The following is a 23,844-nucleotide window of genomic DNA, read 5'->3' as shown; positions in this document are numbered from 1 at the left end:
TTTTTCATAATATATATACATAATTTTTTTAACATTTTATTTTTTAATTTTTCTCCCTTCACCCTCCCCCATCTCTTCTGGTAACCAGTAGTCCATTGTGCATGTCCATGAGTCTCTGTTTGTCCCGTTCATTTGTTACTTTTAGGTTTATAGCCCACATTTGTGATATCATGTGATTTTCAAGGTTTCTGTCTGGCTAATTTTACTTAGTATGATTATTTCAAGGTCCATCCATGTTGTTGCAAATGGCAGTATTTCATCTCTTCTTATGGCTGAGTAATATTCCATTGTGTGTGTGGTGTGTGTGTATGTATGTATGTGTGTGTGTGTATATATATATATATATATATATATATATATATACACACACACATACATATACTTTAGCCAATCATCTATCGTAGGACACTTTGGTTGCTTCCATGTCCTGGCCACCATGAATAATGCTGCTATGAACATCGTTGTGCAAATATCTTTTCGGATATGGGTTTTCAAGTATTTGGGGTAAATACACAATAGAGGGATTGCTGGATCATATGGTAGATCAATTCTTAGTTTTTTGAGGAAACTCCATACTGTTTTCCATAGTGGCTGTACTAATTTGCAGTCCCTACAGCAGTGTCTGAGAGTTCCTTTTTCTCTGCATCCTCTCCAACATTTGTTATCACTTGTCCTGTTGATTATAGCTATTCTAACAGGTGTGAGATGGTATCTCATTGTGGTTGTGATTTGCATTTCCCTAATAGCTAGCGATGTTGAGCATCTTTTCATATATTTGTTGACCATTTGTATGTCCTCTAGGGAGAAGTGTCTGTCCAGGTCCACTGCCCATTTTTTGATTGGATCATTTGTTTTGTTGTTGTTATTGAGTTGTATGAGTTCTTTGTATATTTTGGATATTAGGCCCTTATCGGAGGTGTTGCTTGCAAATATATTTTCCCATTTGGATGATTGTCTCTTTACCTTGTTGATGATTACTTTTGCTGAACAGAAGCTTTTTAGTTTGATGTAGTCCCATTCATTTATTTTTGGTTTTACTTCCCTTGCCTTTGAGGTCAAATTCCTAAAATCCTCTTTAAGTCCAAGGTCCTTGAGTTTAGTTCTTATGTTTCTTTCTATGCATTTTACTGTTTCAGATCTTATATTCAGGTCCTTAATCCATTTTGAGTTAATTTTGGTGTGTGGTGATAGATTTTGAAGGTGACTTTCCAGTTGTGAATATGATTTCTTGAAGCTTGGTTTAATGCCCACTGGGCTAGGAGGATGCAGAGATGGGAGCTGCAGGGATGGGGCCAGCCGTGTCCTCCCAAGGACTTCTCTGCTGGAAAGTCCACAGGGGTGCAGAGGGAGGAGGGTGAGGGTTAAAGAGGCCTGTCCACAGAAGTCTGTTGCCCCCTGTCACTCCCCGCCCTTGGTGGGCCCAAGCAGCCACCCTTAGGCCAGAGCCAGCTCTGGGCCCCACATGTCAATATAGGGTAGTACAACCAGGTCATGGATTTGCCTGCCTAGAAGCAAGAGGCCGCTTTTCTCCATTTTCTCTCTGTCTGTGGAGGGCCACATTGACTGTGCTGGGTATGGGGAAGTGAGAGGGGCCCCAGAGGGGGAATAAGGGCAAAAGGCAGCACCAGCCCTATAATCTGTATCTATGAAGGCAGCAGGTAACTTTGCGAAGTGCCCATCAGTATCCTGCAGTTCTGATGCCACCCAAACTAGCAGATACTAAGCATGTCCTGAGCATGGTGGCCTCATGCTTTCTCACTGCCACTTGTGAAACAGGTGCTGGAGGTGCGGTCTTGCAGAGTAGGGTCCTGGTTCCCAGCTTATAATGTGGCCAGGCCTCAAATCCAGCCTACTGGACTCCCAGCCCATGCTTGCTGCCAAACCCTGAGTATTTGTGGCATGTGGCACCAGCAGATAGGACCAGGGCTCTCTGGAGCTGAAGGGAGACACATTTCAGCTCAAATTTAGGATCAACTGAGAGCTGGGGTTTAGGGAGGGGAAGGACACCCCCCGCCCCTAGAAGGTAGCTTCCTGCTTATACCTTTCTGTTTCTGGAGGAGGGTCATTGGGGTTGGGCCCTTCCTTCACTGTGGGTGGAAAAGCCAGAGGTGGATGGGCAGCAGAGCTCTGGGAAGTGGGTCCCTTGTGGCCAAGGATCCAAGCACCTGAGCTAGAGGGCGGACAGGTCTGGGCCACCCTGGGGGCAGATGCAAGGTCTGGTTTGCTGGGGCCTGGCTTCTGGAACCTCTTAGGCCCACTGGAATCTCTGGAAATGGTGATGAGATAAGCTCTAAGACTCTAAAATAGGTGTTACTCAAGTGTGCAGATGACACCCAGAGGGCCTGACCACTGGCAGGTCACTGGGCAAGTGTCACCTGGCCCTAGGTGGGGATTGGAGTCCAGGGACCACAGTCACAACTCCAAAAAAATCATAGGTTCTGGAGTAGAGACGGGAGGGGGTATAGAGTGAGGGAAGGAGAGACAATGGGCTCATCACAACAACAGTATTAAAGAAGGGGAGAGGAAGGAGGACTAGAAAAGGGAAGTGGGCTACACTTGGTGTGGCACCCCTGTGCCTTTCCAGCTGGAGGCCTTGGTGCCTGCTGCCCTTAGTGACCCTTGGCTGCCCCACAGGTGGGGGTGCACCCCTGCCTCTCACCCTCCCCCAGCACCCTGAAATGCAGATGAGATCCTGAGAGGCCATAGTGAAGTGACCTGTCCACTGCTGGCCCATTATTTTTTGCTGCATTTTCTGGTCTGGGAACCCAGTTGGGGAACAGCAGGATTGGAGGATGGAAGATTAAGTGAGATGGTAGGGGTAACTAAAGAGGTGCAGCTGCCTTTGCCACCTGACCTCTCCTGTTTGGGGTGGGGGGTGCACGGTGAGGCCTCATTCTTGCCATGTGCAGCAAGAGAGAGGAGGCCCAAGACACTGGCTTGCACCTCATGGCACACAAAATACAGACACAATACACTGCCATTTGTCCCCCGTGTCTCCCTGAGCCTCTATCCAAACCAAGAGGCCTCCTGGAACCCTCCTCACTCCCCTCCGTGATGGGTGGCAGAGCTAGTAGGTGAAGCAGCTCACCCAGTAAATACTTAGCTTTCTACTCCTCCCCTCTCCAAATGAGCAGACTCTTACTTATAATTTAGAGTCACAGGTTCCAGAGAGTCAAAGCCACTTTTAGCATCCTGATGGCCTTCGCCTGGCAGGAGAAGCCGTCTCCCACCCCTCCTGCCCTCAGGTAGTGTGACTAAAGAGGATCCAAAGGTTAAGCCCAAATCCTCACTGATGCAGAGGACCCCCTAAAGTTTCCAAAAGGTTTTGCATTTGCTCTAGGAATCCTGAAAATGTGGTGGGGATGGGAGCCATACGTTTAAACAAACGTTTCATTTACAAATTTGATTTGACTTGCAACTTCCTACTTAGAGTTCTCTGCTGTGTAAAGTGAGGACTTCCTCTACTAACTCCTCTCCCCAGATTGCCCTCCAAGGCCTTCCAGATCTTTAGAGAGCCTCCTGGATATGAGCTTCATCCAGGAAGTCTTGGCCTGGGGAGCCCATCTGGAGACCCCTGCAGGCCTGGGACTGGGTTGTGCTGGAGGAGGACAGGGAGGGCACCTCCCAATTCCCCTCTTACCAGGAGCTTAGGGATGTCAGGGAAGGGTCCCCATGTGTCTGACTTCAGGGGCTAGGGTACATTATGGGGCAGTCTAGCACAAATCCATGTTTAGCAGGGCTGACACAGATAATTAGGATTGTTTGGGAGTTAGTGAGCTCATAAGAGGTACTCCAAGGGAGACTTTCCCTAGAGCAAATGGGATGGAAGGCTCACAGGTTTTGGGACCTGACAGCCTTGGCATCAGCCCCTCCCTCTGCTCACAGTACTCTTCCTTTTCCATAAGTCTCCTTCAAGTGTGCTCAGATCGCACCTCCTCTGAGAGGCCAGTTTTCCTACTTCTTCTTCCAGAGCACTGATACCCTTCTAACCCATAATATCACAGGGGCTTACCTGTGTGGTCATTGTGCATGCCAGCCATAGCCTGCTCCTGTGGAGGCTGAGCAGTGTCTAGGCGGGTCCTTGTAACATTTGTGAATGAATGAATCAGTTAATGAATGGGCAAGGAGTTTGTGCTCTGTGGAGCACCCCACCTGCTGCTCTACACCAGTGCACATGACTTCAGAGAACCAGTCAGCCTTCAGAAGGGTGATGGGGTCCATTTGCTGATGAGGCAGGTCTGGCCTCAGCTGCCTGGACTCACATGGCACTGGCCTGGTCTAACTAAGCAGCATGGTTTTCTCCCTAGTCTTGGCCTCTGAGTGCTGATGGGGCTCCTGCCCAGCTCTCCGCCAGGACTGGATTTTTCTAGAACTGGATGAAACCTGAGACAGCTCCACAAATGCACCCATTCTGAAATCTCTACCGAAGTCCCTCTTAGTTAAGTGGCCCGCCAAAGTGGGGACACAGGGCTGGCACCTTGCTCCCTCCAGGAGCACTTTCTCTCTCCCAGCCAACAGAAAGGGAGACTGACAAGAAGTGTAATTTGCAGTAGCTAATTGTGATGCCCTGCAGCTTGCTGAGCTAAAAATAGTCTCCATTTTTGTTGAGTAGGTTAAAAAATAGAAGCCTGTGTGTATGCTGTCTCAGAAAGAAGCACCCCATGCAAAGCCTAGCAGGAATGGGGCTGCTGGCTCTTCTCCTCCACGTGAAGGCAGATTCCTGGGGACTAATGCAGGATGGGCCCAGTGGACCATTTTTGTCTCAGTTATCCAGGAAGCTGGGATTTTTCTTGTCCATGGGTGAGCTCTGGGAGCCCCTCCATCCCTGGAATCATATACAGAATGCCCTTGGAAAATGTGTTTCTTTGTGTGTGCCGGGTGAGGGCCTTTGCCTTCATCTGATGCTCAGAGAGGGTCATGTCCAGCCAGGGACAATGATGAGGAGAAATGACAGTCCTGAGAAAGAGCAGGGCTGTGCGACAAACAGATCTGGGCAGACCTATCACCACTGCTGCCTGAGCAACCTTATGCCAGTCCTTATCTGAGAAATGGGCATCTCTGCGCTGTCCCCTGGGTTAGGGGGGTTGCATCAAGTGAGATGAGATGTGTAATGCCTAGCACACACTGGGCTCCAGCTTCTGATGATAAACATGTAAAGTATAACAAGACTAGTCAAAACCTTTACCTGCTTTTACATTTCTCAGAAATTTCCAGAATTGCAGACTCCAGGATCTGGAAGGAGTCCTAAAATTGTGACTGTGCCCTGGGAACCTGCCCTAGACAACTCCTCCCCTTCACAGTTGAATGGAGATCTGATACCATTTCTGTTCAGCTGTGCAGGAGACTGTCCTGTTCCCAGGCTGTGGTCCCCATTGTCAGTTCGGACAGAGTTGGTTGTGTCTGAGGCCAGCCAGTTATCACTGGTGCCACCTTCCAGTGTTTCTCCTTTAGGCCTTCTGTACTGAGAAATGTGCTTCATTCAGACATGTCGGGGTGGGACAGGGAATGTTTATTGAGCCCTGTCTCCCCTCTCCCAGAACGTGCCCTGAGCTAGTATTGGGAGCAGTTCACCGGGCATCAGAGGCCTGGAGGCCCAAGGGGGCCTGATGGGGCAGGCAGCGGCCTCTCCCATGTGAGTCCTGAAGGACAAGGTGCTGGTCCCAACTGACTGTCCTGAGTCCCTTCCTCCTCTCCCTACCCCTACCATCCTGCCCACAGCAAGCTGGAGGACCACAGGTTCTGCTCTCGGGAAGGGACCTTGAGCACTGGGAGGTAGGAGATGAGGGCTCCTATGAGAGCAGACTCTGGGCATGGGACACCCCAGGAAGGGTGCAAGACTGCCCCGGACAGCTGTGAGCATGACAGCTCTGCACACAGATACCGAAGTAATTGGATGTTTCTCTAGAGTCGCCATCATTTGTATTCTTTACCCAAATACTGTTTGTGACAACTTCAGCTATGGAAGTCATTTGTGAGACCATAGGGTGATGTTAGGCCTTCCCCCGGGCCTTTTTGGACCTCTCAGTACAAGAAGCAGGAAAAGCACTCGGGAAAGGATATAACCCTTACACAGGCTGGACAAGTGTGAGTGCACATGAAGAATTGTGAAGAGTAGCAACAGGGGCCTTTGGGTGCTCACAGCAGCCTCTGACTGCCATAGTGAGGCTGGTGGCCCTGGTAACAGAGAGATCTGGGCCTCTGTCATGGCTGCAGCTCCCTGGGACCAGAGGGCTCCTGGGATAATGGAGTAGGGTGCATGGTTTCTGAAGACCATCTCAGATGCAACCTGAGTTTGTAAGTAGAGGGACGGTGCCCAGGTCACAAAAGATGTACACGTGTATGTGTGTGCAGGGCTGCCCCTCCCAGAGTATGTGTCCGGCTTTGATACCCTCCTCTCTATTTTGTTGCCTGATGGGGGGCATGACCCCTCACAGCACTAGTTTACTGGGGCCACATCAGAAAGCACAGTAGCAGGGAGTGGCCCTCAAATCTCTAGTTAAATTCTCTTGACAAGGCTGCAAAAGGGAATTTCTTTCATAATCTTCTGCGAACAGTTCCTAAGACTCTCATTTGCCATCTCTCCCAGGATTTCTCAGGGCACTGGGGCTGCCTAAGTTCCCTCCTCTTACTCTCTCAAAAACCCCAGAAGTTTCTCATACCGTGGCTGCCCCCACTATGCTTCCCTCTTCTCCTCTGGGCCCCTCAGTCCAGTCAGCTTCCACGCTCTTGATGCTTTGGTGCAGTGTGTTTCTTAGAAGGTGTGCATGTGTGCACTGTGTGCACACTATGTGTGTGCTGTGTGCATGCTGTGTGTGCACACCGTATGTGTATTCTCTGTATGTGCTGTGTATGTGTGTATGTGCCATGCGTGTCAGCACACTGTGTATCCATTCACTGTGTGCTGTGTGTGTGCATGCTGTGTATGTGTGCACTGTGTATCCTGTGAAGCTGCATGCCATGTGTATATGGTGTATGCATGTGCTGTATGTGGACATGGTGTATGTGTGCTGTGTATATATCTGCACTATGTATACATGTGTGCATTGTGTGCTGTGTGTGCCTGTTCTGTGTATGTATATGTGCTGTGTATAAGCTCTCTGTGCACTGTGCATGTGTACATGCTGTGTATTTGTGCATTGTGTGCACTGTGTGTGCACACTGTGTGCTGTGTGTGAGCTGTGTATGTGTGCACACTGTGTGTGTGCTGTGTCTGTACTGTGCCTGTATGTGTACATGTTGTGTGTGTGTGTCACTGTGTGCATTAGTGTACATGCTGTGCTTGTGTATGTGCGCCGTGTATGTGTATTCATGTGTACAGGATGTGGGCAGCTGCAATTACTCAGAAGCTAAAGTTTTTGGCTGAGTCCTCACAAAGGGCCTCTGACCTGAGTTGCATTGACTCAGAACTCCAGACCGTATGCCCTGGAGAGGACCCAGGGATCAAGGACCATGAAATAGTCCCTCAGCTGGGCTGAGCAGAGCCTGGAGAATGGTGTTTACTTCTGTACCAACTCGTCACTGTGTGAGCACTTGTTTTGGGCTGGAAGCTGCATGCCATGTATTCTTCTCTCCTACACTCCCATACCCATGTGTGAAGTTCAGGGATCAGTGTCCCTGTCTGACAAATGTGGCCATCAACATGTGTTGATTCTAGATGTGGGAAGGAGTACAGAAACAAGATAATGGCTGCTCTCCTCTCAGCCCAGCTTTTCTAGAGATCAGAGGCTGAGACAAAGTTCACGTGTGAGCACTTTGTTGAGGAGTGTGGTCCATGGAAGCAGAAGGGAAGAGGGAGAGTGCGTAGATGGAGAAGCCTGACAGGACTTGAGACTGTCTGTGGAGAGACTCTGTGAAGCTTTTGTTCATCAGGCGTGAGGAAGTAGAATTTACTTTCTGGCCCCCGTGTCCCATTGACCTACATTGGGTCCAGGTGTTATCTGGTCCCACACTACTTCTAGGTTGTGCACATGGACTGGATGGATCCACAGAGTACACACCAGAGCAGGAAGGGTGTGTGGCCTGCTGGTGGCCGTGAGGCCCTAGGTCAGGCCATAGGTTAGATGTGGTGGCTGCAGTGCTAGGCTACTCGGGGGGCAGTGCTGGGCTACTCGGGTGGCACTGAGGCACAGATGTGGGTGGCACATGACAACATCTTGTTCAGCTCCCAGGACATGACCACATTAGCTTCTGTTTTCTCATCTAATCCTCACCACAGCCCTGCAAGAAAGGAAGGGCAAGAAACTATACACCCAGTCTCAGATTCAGAGCCTTCTCCATGGGGTTGAAACCATGTGTGTCTCCTGACTCTATCTGGATTCTCTCACTGAAGTTCCAGACACAGAGCTGACACACAAGAAAGGACTTTGCAGTGTGGATGGATGGCTACGAGTTGGAGTGCAGACAGCGTGAAAGGAATGGAGTTGAGGGAGCCCTGGGGTGTCCCAAGGTTGAGTCACTTGTGCTGGACAACAGAGGGAGGAGCAGGCATGAGCCCTGAAGCAGGGGCAGCTGCAGGGCCCCAATGCAGCCACTTCATTCTCTGGGGAGCTACTGGAGATATGCCAGGTGGAATACCTCAGCCCAGCCTGGCAGGCCAGGACAGCCTATGATCAGGCAGAGTGGTAAGGGAGCCCTGGAAGTGAGTGGAAAGATGGAGAGGGCAACAATGCAGTTGCAAGAAGGTCCCATGCCTTGTTGCTTTGCCCACCTGGCCTACTGCACCTGTAGCCAGCCCAATGAACAGTACTGGTGGCAGCTCATTAAGGCAGGTGGCAAAGGGTCCCTCAGACACAGCCTGTGCCAGGGCAGCCTTCCCTCCTTGCCCCCAAACTACCGCAGGATCCCAGAGTGTGCTCTGCCCTGATAGGGGCAATGAGTGTGGCCTTTTCATCTAACACCCAGGTACCCCTTGAGACTTGACCAGGAGGATACAAGGAGGACCACTTTCCTTAATAGTGCTCCCAGAGAGCCAAGTAAACCTAGGTGTGAAACAGGAAAGCACTGTCACATAACCACTGCCTCGAAACTTGGAGCTTTCTTCCAAGCTGGCAGGAGGGCCCCTCCCTCCTGCATTTGGGCATCTGGGTACCTGGGCCTGCTCTTGCACCACCTGGCCCTGAGTGGGAGGTGGGAAGCTTGCAAGGCCTGCCTTCTAGTAGAGGGTTATTCACTTTCACCTTCCTGACTATGAGCCAGTTGTGTCTTTAATTAGAAGGTGCTTGCTTTCCTACTTGAACAGAGGGGGAGCTGCAGGCAGTCAGAGGAGGTAGACTGGATGCAAGTCTGACCCCCCTCTTTCCCAAAGGGCTGGTACTTTGTCCAGGCCAGCCCCAGCTGACTTGGAGCAGAGGCATTGGTCACTCGGGCTCCATCTTGGGCCCTACAGAAGCAGGCGCAGAAAGCTGGCCCACCCTCTGTCTTCCCCATCCATCGGGCCTGGCCTCAGAAGACTTCCCGAGCTCTCCAACGATTGTGTGCATCCTCCAGATAGGTCTGGATGCAGCCAGGAGCCACTGAGGCAAGAGAGAGGCTCCCTATGCTTCCTACTTCCAATTTCACTTGGTAAACCTTGAAAAATGCCAATGCCCAGGCTTTACGCCATGCCAGTTAAATCGGAATCATGGGGGTGGAAGCTGGTCAAAGTGTTTTTTTTAACTCCCCAGGTGATTCTGGTGAGAATCACAGCTGAGAAGCACTGATCAAGTGAAGCCAGGTCTGCCCACCTGCAGGCTAAACCTCTCAAAGGGACAAACATGTCCCTGGAAAATGGGCTTGATCCACCCAGCATACCTAGGCTGGAAATCAAGGTACTGCATTTAAACAGTGGATCAGGTGATAGCACTGCTGGTTGGGGCCCCACTTGGAGCCCCAAAGCTTTAGAAGAGGATTTAAAACTCCAGAGAATAGTGAATTCTGACTCAGAAGGTGCAAGTCTCTGGTGATGCTGTGGCTTTGGGGCTGCACTTGCTTTGGATATCCGACAGGGTCTGGCTCTCTGGGGCCTCTGGGGGCTTATGTGTCTAGAGAAATCCAGTGCTTCTGTGTCCTGGGCACTCCTCATGGTCTGAGGGGGATGCTGAGCAAGCACGTCTGTGGGAGTTGGCTTCCGAGGGTGGTGACACCATGTCTAGTGTGCAGCATTTTCCAAAGTGAGCCTCTGAGCCTCATTTAATCCTCTCAGCAAGGCTCTGAAGTAGTGCTCTCTGTACGCATGGTACAGTTGAGAAAATTAGGGTTCCTAGTGGTTGAGGATTCTGATGAAGCCACAAGTGGCAGAGCCAGGCTCTAACTCAGGCCTCCCTGGCCACCTTTGCTGTGGTCTTGGCACAGCTGCAATCTAGCTGTGTGACCTGGGGCACTTAGCCTCTCTGTGCCTTGTCTTTATCTGCAACATTTGGAAAATAATGGCATCTCTTGTGGGGTTAATATGAGGATTAATGAGATGATTCAGCTCTTGCATTAGTGTCACTGATGGTGTGTATGAAGTACCCATGACAGCCAGAAGGAGGGCCTGGCAGAGGCATCTTTAATGCTTCACGGCCTCATTCTTCTCTTACAGGAAACTATGCCCCAGACATCTGTCCTCTTCTCCAGCATACTCAGGCCCAGCTGTAGTGGACAGGTGCAGCCCAGCATGGGGGAGCGAGGAGGTGGGGCCAGCAGCTCCAGGGACCTCATCTTCCAGGATGGATGCCTCATCTCTGGATCCTTGGAGGCCTTGATAGAACACCTAGTCCCCACAGTGGACTATTACCCTGATGTGAGTGCTTGGGTCTGGAGAAAGGTGTGGGCTCCAGAGAAGGCTGTTTCTGGGATGGTGGGAGGGGGAGCAGATAGAGATGAATGGAGTAGCAGGGAAGGGGCAGGGTGGGCCAGGGGGGAGTCATTTCCCTGTGCCCTCCAGGTGGGTGGAAGATGGCCCTGGTGGCACAAGAAAGAGAACACGAGGGGCTGGGACAAGGGTCTGAGTTCTGGGCAGGGTCCTGGGGGAGGAATAAAAGTCTAAAGGGCCAGACCAGCACCACAGAGTCCTGGTGAGGGCCCGCCCTGCACAGGTCCTGTTCCTAAGCCAGAAAGTTTGCTTTGTGCATGAACCACTGCCACGCCTGCCAGCATGTGGAGCCTAGGACAAATCATGCCCACACGAGCACAGCTAGCCTTCACCTACAATCCAGATGCCCCCTCTTCACCTCAAGAAGACACGAGCACATTTTTGGAACAGAGAAAAAGAGTTCTCTTGTCATATGTGGCTTCTCTTCTGCAGTAGTGGCTCTAGGTCCTTTCGAGAGCAGAGCTTCACAGGCCCTCACAGTGCCCACTCCATCCCCAGTACAGAGCTGGGCTCCCTGGCCTCCATGAGTGAGACACCACTGAGGGACAGTGGGGGAGGAATTGCTCCTCTCTGCCCTCCAGCTTTTATGTGATGATGCTGGAGGGTCAACTAAGCTTCTGGGACTTCCTGGCCCACCCAACATATCAGGACTCCTCCGTCCTTCCTGGGCTCTGTCTACTCTTCCTCTTCCCACCCCATAAACCCTCTCAGGACCTGTCTGGGGCTTCTCCCTGCCATCGTTCAGCTCAGTTCATGAGGAGCCCTCCATGCCTTCAGCACAAAGCCCAGTGATGAGAGTCGATGGATGTGGGACAGGGGCCCTGGCGAGGCAGGTGGGGACAAAGCCCTCAGCTGGTTAGTGATTGTACAGGGGCTAGCAATAGTCCCTGATGCTGGTACAGGGTCCAAGAAGGCCTAGCCCTGCCCCATAGATAAGCTGGTGAGGATCTGGAGATGAAAGATGCTTGGAGCTTGGCCCAGGGAGCATCATGGTCTGAGCACCAGGCTCATACAGGCCCGGAGCTTCCTGCCAAACATACAAGGATGGGTTAGTGCCCATTGCAGGGTAGGACAGAGAGTGGGGAGAAGCCCAGCAAAGCAAGACTGCTGGAAGCTGAGCTCATCTAGGAGGCCTCTGTGAGCCACTGCGACGTGGGGTTGATCTGTGCCTTGCAAGTTGGGCAGGATTCAGGTGACAGTGAGAGAGAAGAAGGGCATTCATGGTGTAGTAAACCATGCAAAAACCATGACTACTGCATGGTGATGTTGGGGTTGGAAGGCAGTAGGGTGACGTGTAGCAGCAGGCTGTGAGTGTACCTGGGGGCCACGCCAGGCCTGACTCATGCTTTGCCCTCTGTTCCTTTTCTTCTTTTTTTCTTTTCTTCAGAAGACATACATCTTCACATTTCTCTTGAGCTCTCGGGTCTTCATCCCACCTCATGACCTGCTGGCCCGTGTGGGGCAGATCTGCCTGGAGCAGAGGCAGCAGCTGGAGGCCGGGTCTGAGAAGGTACATGCATGCTGATCAGATGGTGCCTGTCTCCATGCCTCTGGCTACCCATCCCGTTTCTGCTCAGAATAAGCAGATAGGACAGTGTCTAGCTGAGCCTGGCCTGGGGCCCTTCCTGATGGCGGTAGGTCTGCTGGTCTCTGCCCTCCTGGCACATCTGGGGTATGGCTCCCCTCCCATGATGCTGAAAGTAACTGCTGTTGGTGGGCACTTACACCCCCTCCCAAGGAAGGGCCCCAGTGGACAGCTCCACCAGCTTTCCTGGTCAGTGCCAAGAACCCCAAAATAGAGGCCTGGCTGTAGCTGGTGGAAAAGAAGCCAATGGGGCATGAGTCACTGCCTCCTCTAAGTGGGTCAGGTGGCAGCACTCTCAGGCTGGCACCTGTTCATTAGAGCTTTCAGTAACTCAGACAGGGCTGTTTGCCACTGTTGTCTCTTCTGTTTGAGCCAGGCTTTGGGCAGTTAGGATGGTCAAGAAACCACAGCTCTACCCTGAGGCCCTGGGGCAGGGACTTGGGGTGAGGTTTTAGAAGCCAAGGGTCTGGTAGAGAAGAAAGGGTGGTGGGCATGCTGTCAAAGAGCTGGCAGAGCCTAGTTCGGGCTGTAGCAGAGCATGGCCTGTCCCCATTTACTGATGACCTTCCCCTCCACTTTCCTTCTGTGAGGCTGGGCCCTGAAGGTTTGCAGCAAAGGCCTGTGAATGCCATGTCTGCTCAGAGTCTCCTCTCCAGAGGGGCTTTCCCAGGGTGCCACAGGGCAGGGATGCAACAGGCACTGACTACAATCTGGAAAGACTCTGGAGGGGCAAGTGGAAATAAATCAGAGTGGGGTGAGTGGGGGGGCTGAAGGTCAGCATGGGGACAGTAGCAGCCTGGAGTGAGCCTGCTAGCCTGTGTCCATGGTGACATGCACAGCTGGGCCACTGAGGAAGGAACACAAGGCTCTGGTTCATGCTGCATGTGGGTGTTGTAGGCATCTGAGGGAAGGTCAGCAAAGCCTTCTGGGTTGCCCATGCACTGGATTCTGGCCAGAAGCAGTGGCTGCAGGAATGCAGGGCCATCTGAGAGAGGCTCTGCCAGATATGGGAAGCCATCACTAAAGGACCGGCTAGGGGCATGGGACAACTTGAGTCAGGTCGGTTGGAGGCAAAAGAGGGGCGCAGGAAGATGCAGGACTGAGGGATGGTTCCTCCAGGAGCTTGGCTTTGAAAGCAGTCATGGCCACCCAGTGGGTGAGATGGTCCAGGGTGGGCAAGCATGGACAGGTGAGCAGGGTAGGGAAAGGAGGAGCAGTGGGGGCGCAGGAGGCGCAGGTGGCAGGGGGTGAGGGGGCAAGGTTCGTGTGGGCATTTGGGGGGATGCTCTGGCATTTCCTCCTCTCTCCTCCTGGACTGTGCATGTGTGTAAGCCTGGAACTACAGCAAGAGTGCCAGGACCACCTTTAATGACACAAAGTGGGGAGGAAGGCATCTCCACGGGTCTGTGCCCCTTCCCAGCACTTGCCAACCTGCTTTAATAGAAAGGGGACAGGCAAGAGCCTCTCCTTTATTACTAATGAATTTTCTTGGTTTTCACTTGTTTTATTTTATCAATAACTTCTAATTACAGCAAATGAAACTAGTTTTCTATGCCATGGTAGTGTTGGGGCAAGGTTTTTGAAAATGAATTTATTTAAGTGAAAAAGAGCTGACTTAAGGGTGTCAATCCTTAAGTTGGCGCCAATTTTATACCAACAAGAACTCCCAATTTGGGGTGCAGTGAAAAAGGAACTTTATTTAGTGCAAATGCTCAATTATGAAATGGCATGGCTGTGAGAACAGCTCGGCAGTGTTACAGCTCATTTATGAAACAGCACAGCTGTGAGGCAGCCCTGGGACAAAGCAGCCCCGGGGTGAGGTTCTTCTCTGACTACACAACTCTGCTCCATGCCACCTGCTCTTGTGAGAAGTCTTAGGTCTTTCAACCACAGCAGGAGAAACCCAGTCTTTAGTTTTCGGTGAAAAGAGAAAGTGCACTCTCCAAGCACAAGGGGAGCTGACTTATATATGGACAGAAGTTCTGCTCCTGGTTCCGGATCGGTTTGTCCTCATGCAAAACCTCGAAGTTTGAGTGGTCCAAAAAGCACTGTCCTGATTGGTCGGAATGGAGCTGTTCTGGCTGGTGGGTAAAGATGCTAATGAGGATATAGTGACACAGCTCTGATTGGAGGGGAAAGTGCCAATCTTATTGGTTGAAGTACAATGCAGACACTCCTTTCCAAGGGTTGGCTCTGCTGGCAGGAACACAGGACAGGCAGGTAGTTCAATGCAGACTTCTCCCTGACGTGTGGCTTTTGCAAGGGGCCTCTGTTTAGAAAAGGCTGCAAGTCTGTCTTTTTAAAATTTGAACCCAGTTAGCCACCAGGAGTCCTTCTTGGTAAGTATCTTCTTTCTCAGGGTCTACAGGGGGAATATGAAAGAGAGCAGGTATGACAAAACTGAAGGTGGACTGTTTAGGGGTTGTCCCCGCCCATCAGCCCTGCTCCAGCACAGAGTCAGGGCATAGGTGCTGGAGGGTTGGTATACCATTTGTCATCCCGTTACTCACTCTGGTGGGTCAGGCTTCACTCTGTGCCCTGCCACCCTAGGCCAAGCTGAAATCCTTCTCTGCTAAGATTGTACAGCTGCTAAAGGAGTGGACAGAGGCCTTCCCCTACGACTTCCAGGATGAGAAGGCCATGGCTGAACTGAAGGCTATCACCTACCGGCTCACACAGTGTGAGGAGGTAGGGTCCTCCCTCAACTCTTGATATGTGTGTGAGGGGGGGTCTACTCACACAGGGGGTGGGGTCCTTAGGGACAGCTCTGTATGTGGTCCTCTTCTCTATCACTCCTCCATGAAGACTGCTGGGTGGCTCCATTTGGCTATCTCCCCTACCTTGGCAAGTAATAGGCCAGACTGGCCCTTGGCACCATCTGCATGCAGGAAACCTTGAGCAGTAGGGCTAGATCTCACCCTGAGAATGTGGAATGATCCCAGGCCCCACCCTCTTCTGGACCTTGGATAGGTGAAGTGGGGGCATCTAGTGAGAGAGGTAAGAAGCTGTTTGGTTCCCGGTCTGTTCTTGGCCTTCAATGGAATTGGGAACCTGGAGAGCCAAGAGGGAGCCTGGGCTGGCTGTGCCTCAGTAATGGAAGTGCTCCATGTGCTCAGCAGCTCCTATCTGGCCAGAGGGCTTAGAAAGCCCAGGGAGAGCTTTGAGAGGGGCCAGGGCTGCCCGCACCCAGGGAATGAAGGCTCCTGGCCCCAGAGGAATCCCTTCGGGATGCCTTCATCCCTATTATGGGCTTCTCTTGCTGTAGGATGGCCCTAAGAAGTAGCTTAGCTGCCGCCTCTGCCTCCAGTAAAGTCACACTTTTCAGATCCAGAAGCCTAGCTCTGGCCCTGCTCTGGTTCTCAGATTCCTTCTTCATAGGACAGCCCACTAAGCCACCCTCTTTAGCAGGCCTCAGAGGAGCCCACACTATACTCCATTGTGTTAGGTCCAAGTGCTAATGGCAGGTTTGGGTAGGGCATATGCCCTCAAAGTCAGGCATGGCCCTGGAGATGAGATGGGTGTCTCCACGGAGGTGGTAGTCTTGCCACTAGCCTGCACTGGCAACTTCATCCCTCCCTCACCCCTACAGGAGAATGGCACAGTGAAGAAGGCCATCACCCAAATGATGCAGAGCCTGCTGCTATCCCTGGCTGCCCGGAGCCAGCTTCAGGAGCTTCGGGAGAAGCTCCGCTCGCCAGCTCTGGACAAAGGGCCTGTCCTCAAGGCCAAGCCACCAGCCACTCAGAAGGATATCCTGGGCATGTGCTGTGACCCCCTGGTGCTGGCCCAGCAGCTGACTCATATCGAGCTGGTCAGTGCTACAGTTTGCCTGCCCAGGGTACGGCTGGGGTTACATTACTCATGCTCACCTAGGGCCACTGGACCCCTGGCCTCTTTCTCAACATAGTGCTGCAGGGCCTCCCTGGCTGAGCCGACTAGGGTATTAGGTGAAGTCTACTTGCTAGCCCTGACCACTGTCTCTGGCTGGTGTGTGTCTACTTGAGCAGCAGGTTTCTCTGTGCCTGGTGCCTGGTTCCCTAGGTTCACCGCAGCCCTGTGTTCATGGAAGGGGCTGGGACCATGAGAACCAAAGTAGCCCCAGGAAGGAAGTGAGGGGCTTCAATGGTGAGAGTCAGTTAGCCAACTCTGTCACCTCGTCCTGCCTGTGCCCTGGGCTGAGAAGGTCCCCTGCACACCCTGAGGCTTCCACCTCACCTCCTTTCAGCCCTGTCCTCTCCTCTCTAAGTGTGTGTGTGTGTGTGTGTGTGTGTGTGTGTGGCGGGGAGGGCTTCCAGACTCTTTGTGGTGGGGGTGGGGTGGGGTGGGGCGGGGGTGGGTGTGTTGGGCAGGGCCTGCCCACTGGCTAGGTGCTCTAATCAAGGAGGGGCCATGGTGCCCACGTGCAGACAGGTCCTGACTGCTTCTGTGAACATGCCCTCTACCCCGAGTGTGGGGCTTGTCCAAGGATAGCAGGCTTAGCACTCCTCTTCTGCTGTTTCCTTATCCCACCCCAGGAGAGGGTTTGCAGCATTCACTCCGAGGACCTGATGCAGATCATCAGTCACGTGGACTCTCGAGACAATCACAGGGTGAGGGGCTGTGGCCTGAGGGTAGGCTTGGCACTTACACCCCATGCAGGGTAGGTGGGGTCCTGACCCAGCACACCTGAGCACCTCTGGAGAGTCTGGCCTCCTGATGCCTCCTGGTGCCTGTTCCAGGGTGTCAGCGGATAGCCATGTAAGATGATGCATACTTGGAGGGGGCCCAGCATTCTCAGGGCCATGGACAACCAACCTGGCCTCCAGATCTAGCCCTGGGCATCTTGGAGACCCAGGCTAGCCAAGGGGATCTGTCTAGTTGCCTCTATCCCAACATAACTTTCAGTTTTCTCCCCTGGCTCCTCAGTTCTGGGGACAGGGCTGGGCAGCACCCGCTGGCAGGGTCCTTGGGCTTCTTGTGACCTGCTGTGTCCCCCCCAGTGCCGAGGGGACCTGACCAAAACCTACAGCCTGGAGGCCTACGACAATTGGTTCAACTGTCTCAGCATGCTAGTGGCCACCGAGGTGTGCCGGGTAAGCACTGCACAGTGGACATGGGCAGGGTGATGCCATCTCCTAGCCAATCCCATGGTGCTGCCTGAGGCATCCTCAGATGCTTCTGCTCCCTCAGATGTTGAAACTTTGAAAGTAGGGATAGGAAGCCTCCATTGCCAGGGCCTTGGAGGTGCCTTCTTGCCCCCATGTCCAACAGTGATGCCTTAAATTACAACCAAGACTCATTCATGTAGTGCACCTTGTGGCCAGCATGGTCTGTGAGCTCACTTGGGGTCCCTCAGCCCTCTCTACCTGCCCTCTTCCTCTGCCTAGAATCAGAGATACCACAGTTGCATTTCCTCCCTCTGTAGCCTGCCAGCATCCCCCTTCCCTGGCAGCTCTGTGGGTCCTGGGCTAATACCAACCTGGTGTCCTTCAGGGATTGGTAGTAGAGGGGATGACCCCTTGTGGGGCTCACACTGAGGCCACTGGCCCCCCTTCAGGTCGTGAAGAAAAAGCATCGGACCCGCATGCTGGAGTTCTTCATCGATGTGGCCCGGGAGTGCTTCAACATCGGAAACTTCAACTCCATGATGGCTATCATCTGTGAGTGTCTGGGCCTGGGGCTCCCCACCCAGCTTCTGCATGCCTCCCCCCGCCACCCGACCTTACCTGCTGACCTTTGCAGCTGGCATGAACCTCAGTCCTGTGGCGCGGCTGAAGAAAACATGGTCCAAAGTCAAGACAGCCAAGTTCGATGTCTTGGAGGTAGGCACCCAGCCTCATCCTGTGTTGAGAGGGTGGGCCTCCCATTGCACTCTGTTCCTCGCTCAGGACTTTCCTACAGTGCTGGAGCGTATTGAGCAGGCCTGACCTGACCACCCTGGTAAGGCAAGTGGCCTGAGCTGTCCTCAGCCCTCACTTTAGTCAGATCTAGCATCGCCCAAAGCAAGCTCTGGGGAGTAGTTAGTAAAGAGTTTGGCAAAAGTGGGCCTATGAGCCCTGCATTGGGTGATGCTGACTAAGCAGAGACAAGCCTGTCCCTGGCCCAACTTTTCATGGTCCTGGATCATCTGGGTGACCCAGAGCCTGACAGGTAAGTTCACTCACAGCCTTTTCTGGATGCATTTGATCACAGAATCCATTTTTTGAAAACATGTATGTCTTGTGTAGTTGATCAGATTTGGAAGATGTCGGTCTAAGCAGAGGGGCTAAGGAAGGATTTGAAAGGAAGTTTTGAAAGGGAAGAGGTGTGTGAGGGCTGCAAGACCTCTATGGCTTTCCCAGTGGTGCTGAGACTCAAACCTGGAAGGCTTTGGCCCTGTGCTCAGCTAGGTACCTCTGAGCTTCCCTCCCTGGTGCTCACATCTGGAAAGGAGGCCTTTTCTGGTGATAGTCTGAGGCACCCAGAAGGGAACTGCCTTCCCTATCATCTGTTTACTCACTCTGCTCCACGAAGGGTGTAGGGGTAGCACTGCCTACGTGTCCCCATCCTCCTTCCTGTCTACCTACAGCACCACATGGACCCATCAAGCAACTTCTGCAACTATCGCACAGCCCTGCAGGGGGCCACACAGAGGTCCCAGATGGCCAACAGCAACCGAGAGAAGATTGTCATCCCTGTATTCAACCTTTTTATTAAGGACATCTACTTCCTCCATAAAATCCACACCAACCACCTGCCCAATGGGCACATTAACTTCAAGGTGAGCTTAGCCCCACTGCGGTGCAAGGGGAGGGGGCCAGGATGTCCTAGCACAGGGCCAGGCAGCCCTTGCAGCTTTGCCCAAGGGCAGGTAGAATCTATCCATGTCAAGAGAGTGGCAAGGTGTGGCTCTGTAGCAAAAAGGTCTTTAGAACTGAAAGTTCCAAAGTGGGTCATTTGACCTCCAGGTATGAGTTTATCCCTGTCCTTTTGGGTGGCTGGTCTGATTAGAGGGTTTGGAGCCACAGGGAACCTGCATTTGAAGCAGGACTGGGCCCTGCACTGAGAGAAAGGGGTCTTGACTGAGTACAGGAAAGAATTCAAGCCCACACCAGAGTTAGAGTTAAAAAGAAAGTTTATTAGAGAAGGGGTAATGCTCCATAGACAGAGTGGTCTCTTCTCAGAGACAAAGAGTAAGAGAGGCTGAGAGAGACTCAGAGGGCCAGAGATGATAGAGAGAGGGAGTTGGAGACAATGAGAGGGACAGAGAAAAAGACAGGAACTGAAAAAAGACAGCGAGAGGGACCCTGAGTGTTCTGGGAATTCAGTCTATATATATATCATTCTGAGTTTCTATGAATTACTTTGTTTACCCATTTTCCTTTAATGGTATGGATATACAGTGTGAAAGGATAAGAGTATATGTAGCATGAAAAGGTAAGAATATGTAGCATGAAAGGTCTGCTGGCAATTCTCAGCCTTTGGTTTTAGCCGTAGGGAATGAATGGTTGTGTTTATTTTGTGTAGGGTGTGACTTAAAGACTTGTTTTTCTGCTTTCTCTTCCTGATGTGGGGAAATGGTTTGTTAGCAATCCCAGGAGAAATCTTCCTTTGTTCTGTAGTTTTCCTCATGGTCTGGCCTTAGGGTTGATCAGAACATTGCAGTCTCTTAAATATAGCTTGATTTAACATTTACTTCTCTTGCCTCCTTCCTATATTATATTTACCCAGGATCCTGGTCCCAGCACTGACCTCACCAGGGAGACAAAGAAGGGGATACCACTGAGGGTTTGGTAATCTAAGGCTTTAGACAAAGGGAACTCAGGCAGGGAGGAAGAGGCAGCAAAATTCCAGGTGGAAGTGAAGTCTTGTCTGGCTAAGGGCAGGAGGTTAGAACAAAGGTGATTGGAGAGGTGTATGGGGAGCTAGGTTGTCCAGTGCTCACCTCATACAGGTAAGGGGTGGGAGACAGTTATAGATACCCACAGAAGCCCCCAAATGAGATCATGGCACATTCTGGTTGGTGGTACTGTGCTGGTTTTGGCTAGGATGCCTGCTGGAGCCTGGGGTCACAGATGGGGCCCTATGGGGTCCCTGCACAGGGGAGGCACAGACCTTGCTGCCAGCCTGATGCCTGGGCAGAGGGCAGGACAGTGTGTCCTCTGGGATACAGGCTGGCTCTGACATTGCATAAAGTGCTTCCATGGCTATGAAGTCAGCTGTGCAGGGCCACTGTCCCATCTTGATAGGACCAGGGAAGTGAGCAGCAGACTGAGACCAGAATCTATATCCCCTGCCCCTGACCAGACTTCTAGCTTAAGATGACAAGTGAACATCGAATTTGTCTTCTGCCCTTTCAGAAATTTTGGGAGATTTCCAGATTGATCCATGAGTTCATGACATGGACACAGGTAGAGTGTCCCTTTGAGAAGGACAAGAAGATTCAGAGTTACCTGCTCACGGCACCCATCTACAGCGAGGAAGGTGAGGCTGCGTCTGCACAGCAGCAGCCCCCTCCCTCTTGTCCAGGGCCCATGTGCCCTCTTGGGGTCACCCTGGGGGATGGGCCTGATTGTTAACCCTGTGCTACACAGGGGAGGCAGGGGTGAGTACATGAGGGTGGGTTGTGGGCAGATGACAGATAAAGGAGGATAAAAGCAAGAAGAGACCAGGCTTCATTGGTCACTTGAGAGAGCCAAAACAGGGTCGGGCCAGTGCTGCAGAACGAGGCACCTTCTCAGAATCCCCGAGCAAGTGGCTGGGAGCCCTAGGCCTGATGTGGTCTGGAACCTCACATCGCAGAGACCTATGGATAAGCCCAGGCTGGAGGTCACGGTCTCCTTGGTCCAAGAGTTCCTTCTTGGCCTAGCTACACCCCTATTGTGAAGTTTTAAAAGGGATAATTGGCATGATAGGCAGGCTAACTACAAGTAGACATGGATTCTGATGGTCTTCCCTGTCTCTCAGCACTCTTCATTGCCTCCTTTGAAAGTGAAGGTCCAGAGAACCATATGGAAAAGGATAGCTGGAAGACTCTCAGGTAGGAGAACTAAAGGGACAGTCCTGCAGGCCTCCAAGACCAGCCCCATGCAAGGAAGGGAGAGGGCTGCGGGGAGATATCTGCCCTTTCGAAAGGCAGCCGGGGGAGAAGGGCAACCCTGGTGCAGCTGCCAGTTAGAGGGAGGCTGAGGACTTGGGGTTTGAATGTCCCCACTGCCCTTTGCTTGCTCAGGGGAAGGGCCTGCTGGTGTCTGACCATTTCCTTGTGCCCTGTCCATCTTTAGGACCACTCTCCTTAACAGAGCCTGAAGATGTGGATGCCGCCTGCAGACACGGGATGAAGCACACACGTGAATCGTGTTTTAATCTTCATATGGGTTGAGATGTGGTGGCCTCACTGGTTGAGGTCTATTTTGTATATAACTTTTATGGGATAAAATGGTAATTATTTCATGTATCAACCTTTGGCACAAAGTTTTTTGTTTATTTTAAATAACAGGGCAGGGCCCTGGTTTGGGGAGGGATAGGGAAAGAGTATCATGGGAGATGACATCCATGATAACATCTCATTCTAATGAAATGTAGATTTTTATTTTCTGCTTTTGATTATATTCACATTGTAGGAAAAAATATATATATAGATATAAAAATCAACTAAAACCAATGTGAGCCCTGCCTGCTTGGATGCCCTTCTAGCCCTCTGTCTCTGATGTCGGGGCTAGTGCCTTAGAGGGTACTGGGGAGCTCTTTCTCATTCTGCTCTAGCCTGCACCCAGCAGTGCCATGGGAGGCACTGGGAAAACTGGGCCCTAAACTACAGGAGCCTGCCCTCAAAACATGGGCCACTAAGGTTCCAGGTTCCAACAAGGCCTGAGAGGCCAGGTGGTCTTATTTGCGTACTTTTGGAAGTGAACCTTTAAATATGCGCTTTCCAAAGTTTACATTTTCCTTTTACTTTATCAGGGATTTATGGGGTTGGGAGGGGCAGAGGGACACCTGACAGCATATTTTCTGTTGGAATATGTCTGGCAAGTCTTTCTTCAACTACATTTTAGGAAAAGAGGATATCTAAAATAATGTAAGGTGGGAGGAGTTGTGGAATTGTCGGTTTTCCAGGCTGTGACTGAAAGACACATTTACCTGTAATGAATAACATACAAAGTAGACTTGAGAATGGAGACATTTAAGCTGTTTTTGAAACCCAGCTACAAAGTGAAAAGAAGCAACTCATAAGCCAGTATTCCAGTGGACAGCCACCTCCTCCCCTCTGGGTGGCGGCTTCTCTAAGGGAATCTGAAACAGAAAATGAGCCAGGCCAGTAACTGCTGGAGCCCATGCACATATAACTGCTCGACGTTTGGAGGTATTTTCCACTCCCAAACTCGAGCACACTCATTTTCTGACTTCCTGGCTGTGACCGCCCTGTTCTCTTGAAAGGGGAAGGTGGGCCATCCACACTGACTCCATCTCCCTTACGGGGGGCTTTGCACAAGCAGATTGGGAACTACTTACCCTTGTCTCACTTCACACGCCTGTCTTCTGCAGAAGTCTGCAGTTGGAAGGCCTGGTGAGGATGGGCCAGTTAGTTCCTAATTCCCACAGCTCCAGAAGAGCCTGGAGATGTGAAGGCGAGGCTTTAGGAAGGAGGTGGCTCTGTGAGCCTCTGCTGATGTTATCTTCAGCCCTGGGTAGAACAAGAATATTTACACTGTATTGTCACAGTGTTTTTGCACTTTTCAGACATTCTAGATAGTACATATTGTCTATTGATAGTACATATTACTTTGTTTATGTATTTGAGATAAAGAAAGGCTTAAAACTTGAGAGTATATATTTGGAATACAATATTAGAACATTTTCTGTATGTGCATTAAGGAGCTTTCCCATCACGTACACTTCACTGGGTCCTCAATTTTAGTACCCACCTGATAGTGTCTGCGTTTGACACTTTATTTTCCCAATTGGATACATTTCCTGTGATGTTTTGGTATTTTGAGATGAACTGTGAATATAAAGCTGTACTGTAACGCAGGAATGTCAGTGTTGGTGTGACTGGATGTATTTGCATCAATAAAAGAACACATTGCTCCCTTCGCGTGCCTGCTTTCTGTGCATAGCCAGCGAGGCCGGACGGCTCTGCTGCTAGCGGAGGACAAGATTTCCAGGGCCCACTGTGGCCTTTCAAAGGAGCTCTCACCTACACAACACATTCTGACAAAAGGCATTTTCAAATAAATATAAAACAAGGCAGAGTTGTACAGGCAGTGTATTTCAAAGTAAGATCCAAAAAGATGTCAGTGCTTATATTACATGGTCATGTATGTTTGGGAAACCTAACTCAAACATGATGGTAAAGGTTCCTTTACTGTAGGACTCATCAGAACCTTCAATGTCCATAGGGACTGTGGGTCTCTCCCAGGGTGGGGGAAGCTGGAGGGCACCTACTGGCATTTTTCTGCAGGGCACTTTG

General features: G+C 51.4%; 1 protein-coding gene across 9 annotated transcripts in view; it reads left to right on the top strand.

Annotated features, from left to right (window-relative positions):
* Positions 1–23,467, top strand: part of RASGEF1A (RasGEF domain family member 1A) — a 110,717-nt gene extending 87,250 nt beyond the window's left edge. For 6 of the 9 annotated variants that reach the window (XM_039852828.1, XM_039852826.1, XM_039852831.1 and 3 more), the window contains 12 exons: positions 10,559–10,759; positions 12,219–12,341; positions 14,967–15,104; positions 16,006–16,254; positions 16,931–17,005; positions 17,396–17,488; positions 17,953–18,055; positions 18,138–18,217; positions 18,964–19,155; positions 20,735–20,858; positions 21,342–21,414; positions 21,659–23,467. In XM_039852828.1, coding sequence (XP_039708762.1) covers positions 10,559–10,759; positions 12,219–12,341; positions 14,967–15,104; positions 16,006–16,254; positions 16,931–17,005; positions 17,396–17,488; positions 17,953–18,055; positions 18,138–18,217; positions 18,964–19,155; positions 20,735–20,858; positions 21,342–21,414; positions 21,659–21,683 — 1,476 coding nt within the window. In that variant the 3' untranslated portion in view covers positions 21,684–23,467. The other 3 variants (XM_039852829.1, XM_039852827.1, XM_039852846.1) reach the window with 3 other exon arrangements.
* The last annotated feature ends 377 nt before the right edge of the window (positions 23,468–23,844 follow it).

The sequence above is a fragment of the Pteropus medius genome, unplaced genomic scaffold, assembly GCF_902729225.1.
Source record: "Pteropus medius unplaced genomic scaffold, Ma_sr-lr_union100, whole genome shotgun sequence".
Taxonomy (NCBI): domain Eukaryota; kingdom Metazoa; phylum Chordata; class Mammalia; order Chiroptera; family Pteropodidae; genus Pteropus; species Pteropus medius.
This window is presented reverse-complemented; position numbering and strand designations above follow the sequence as displayed.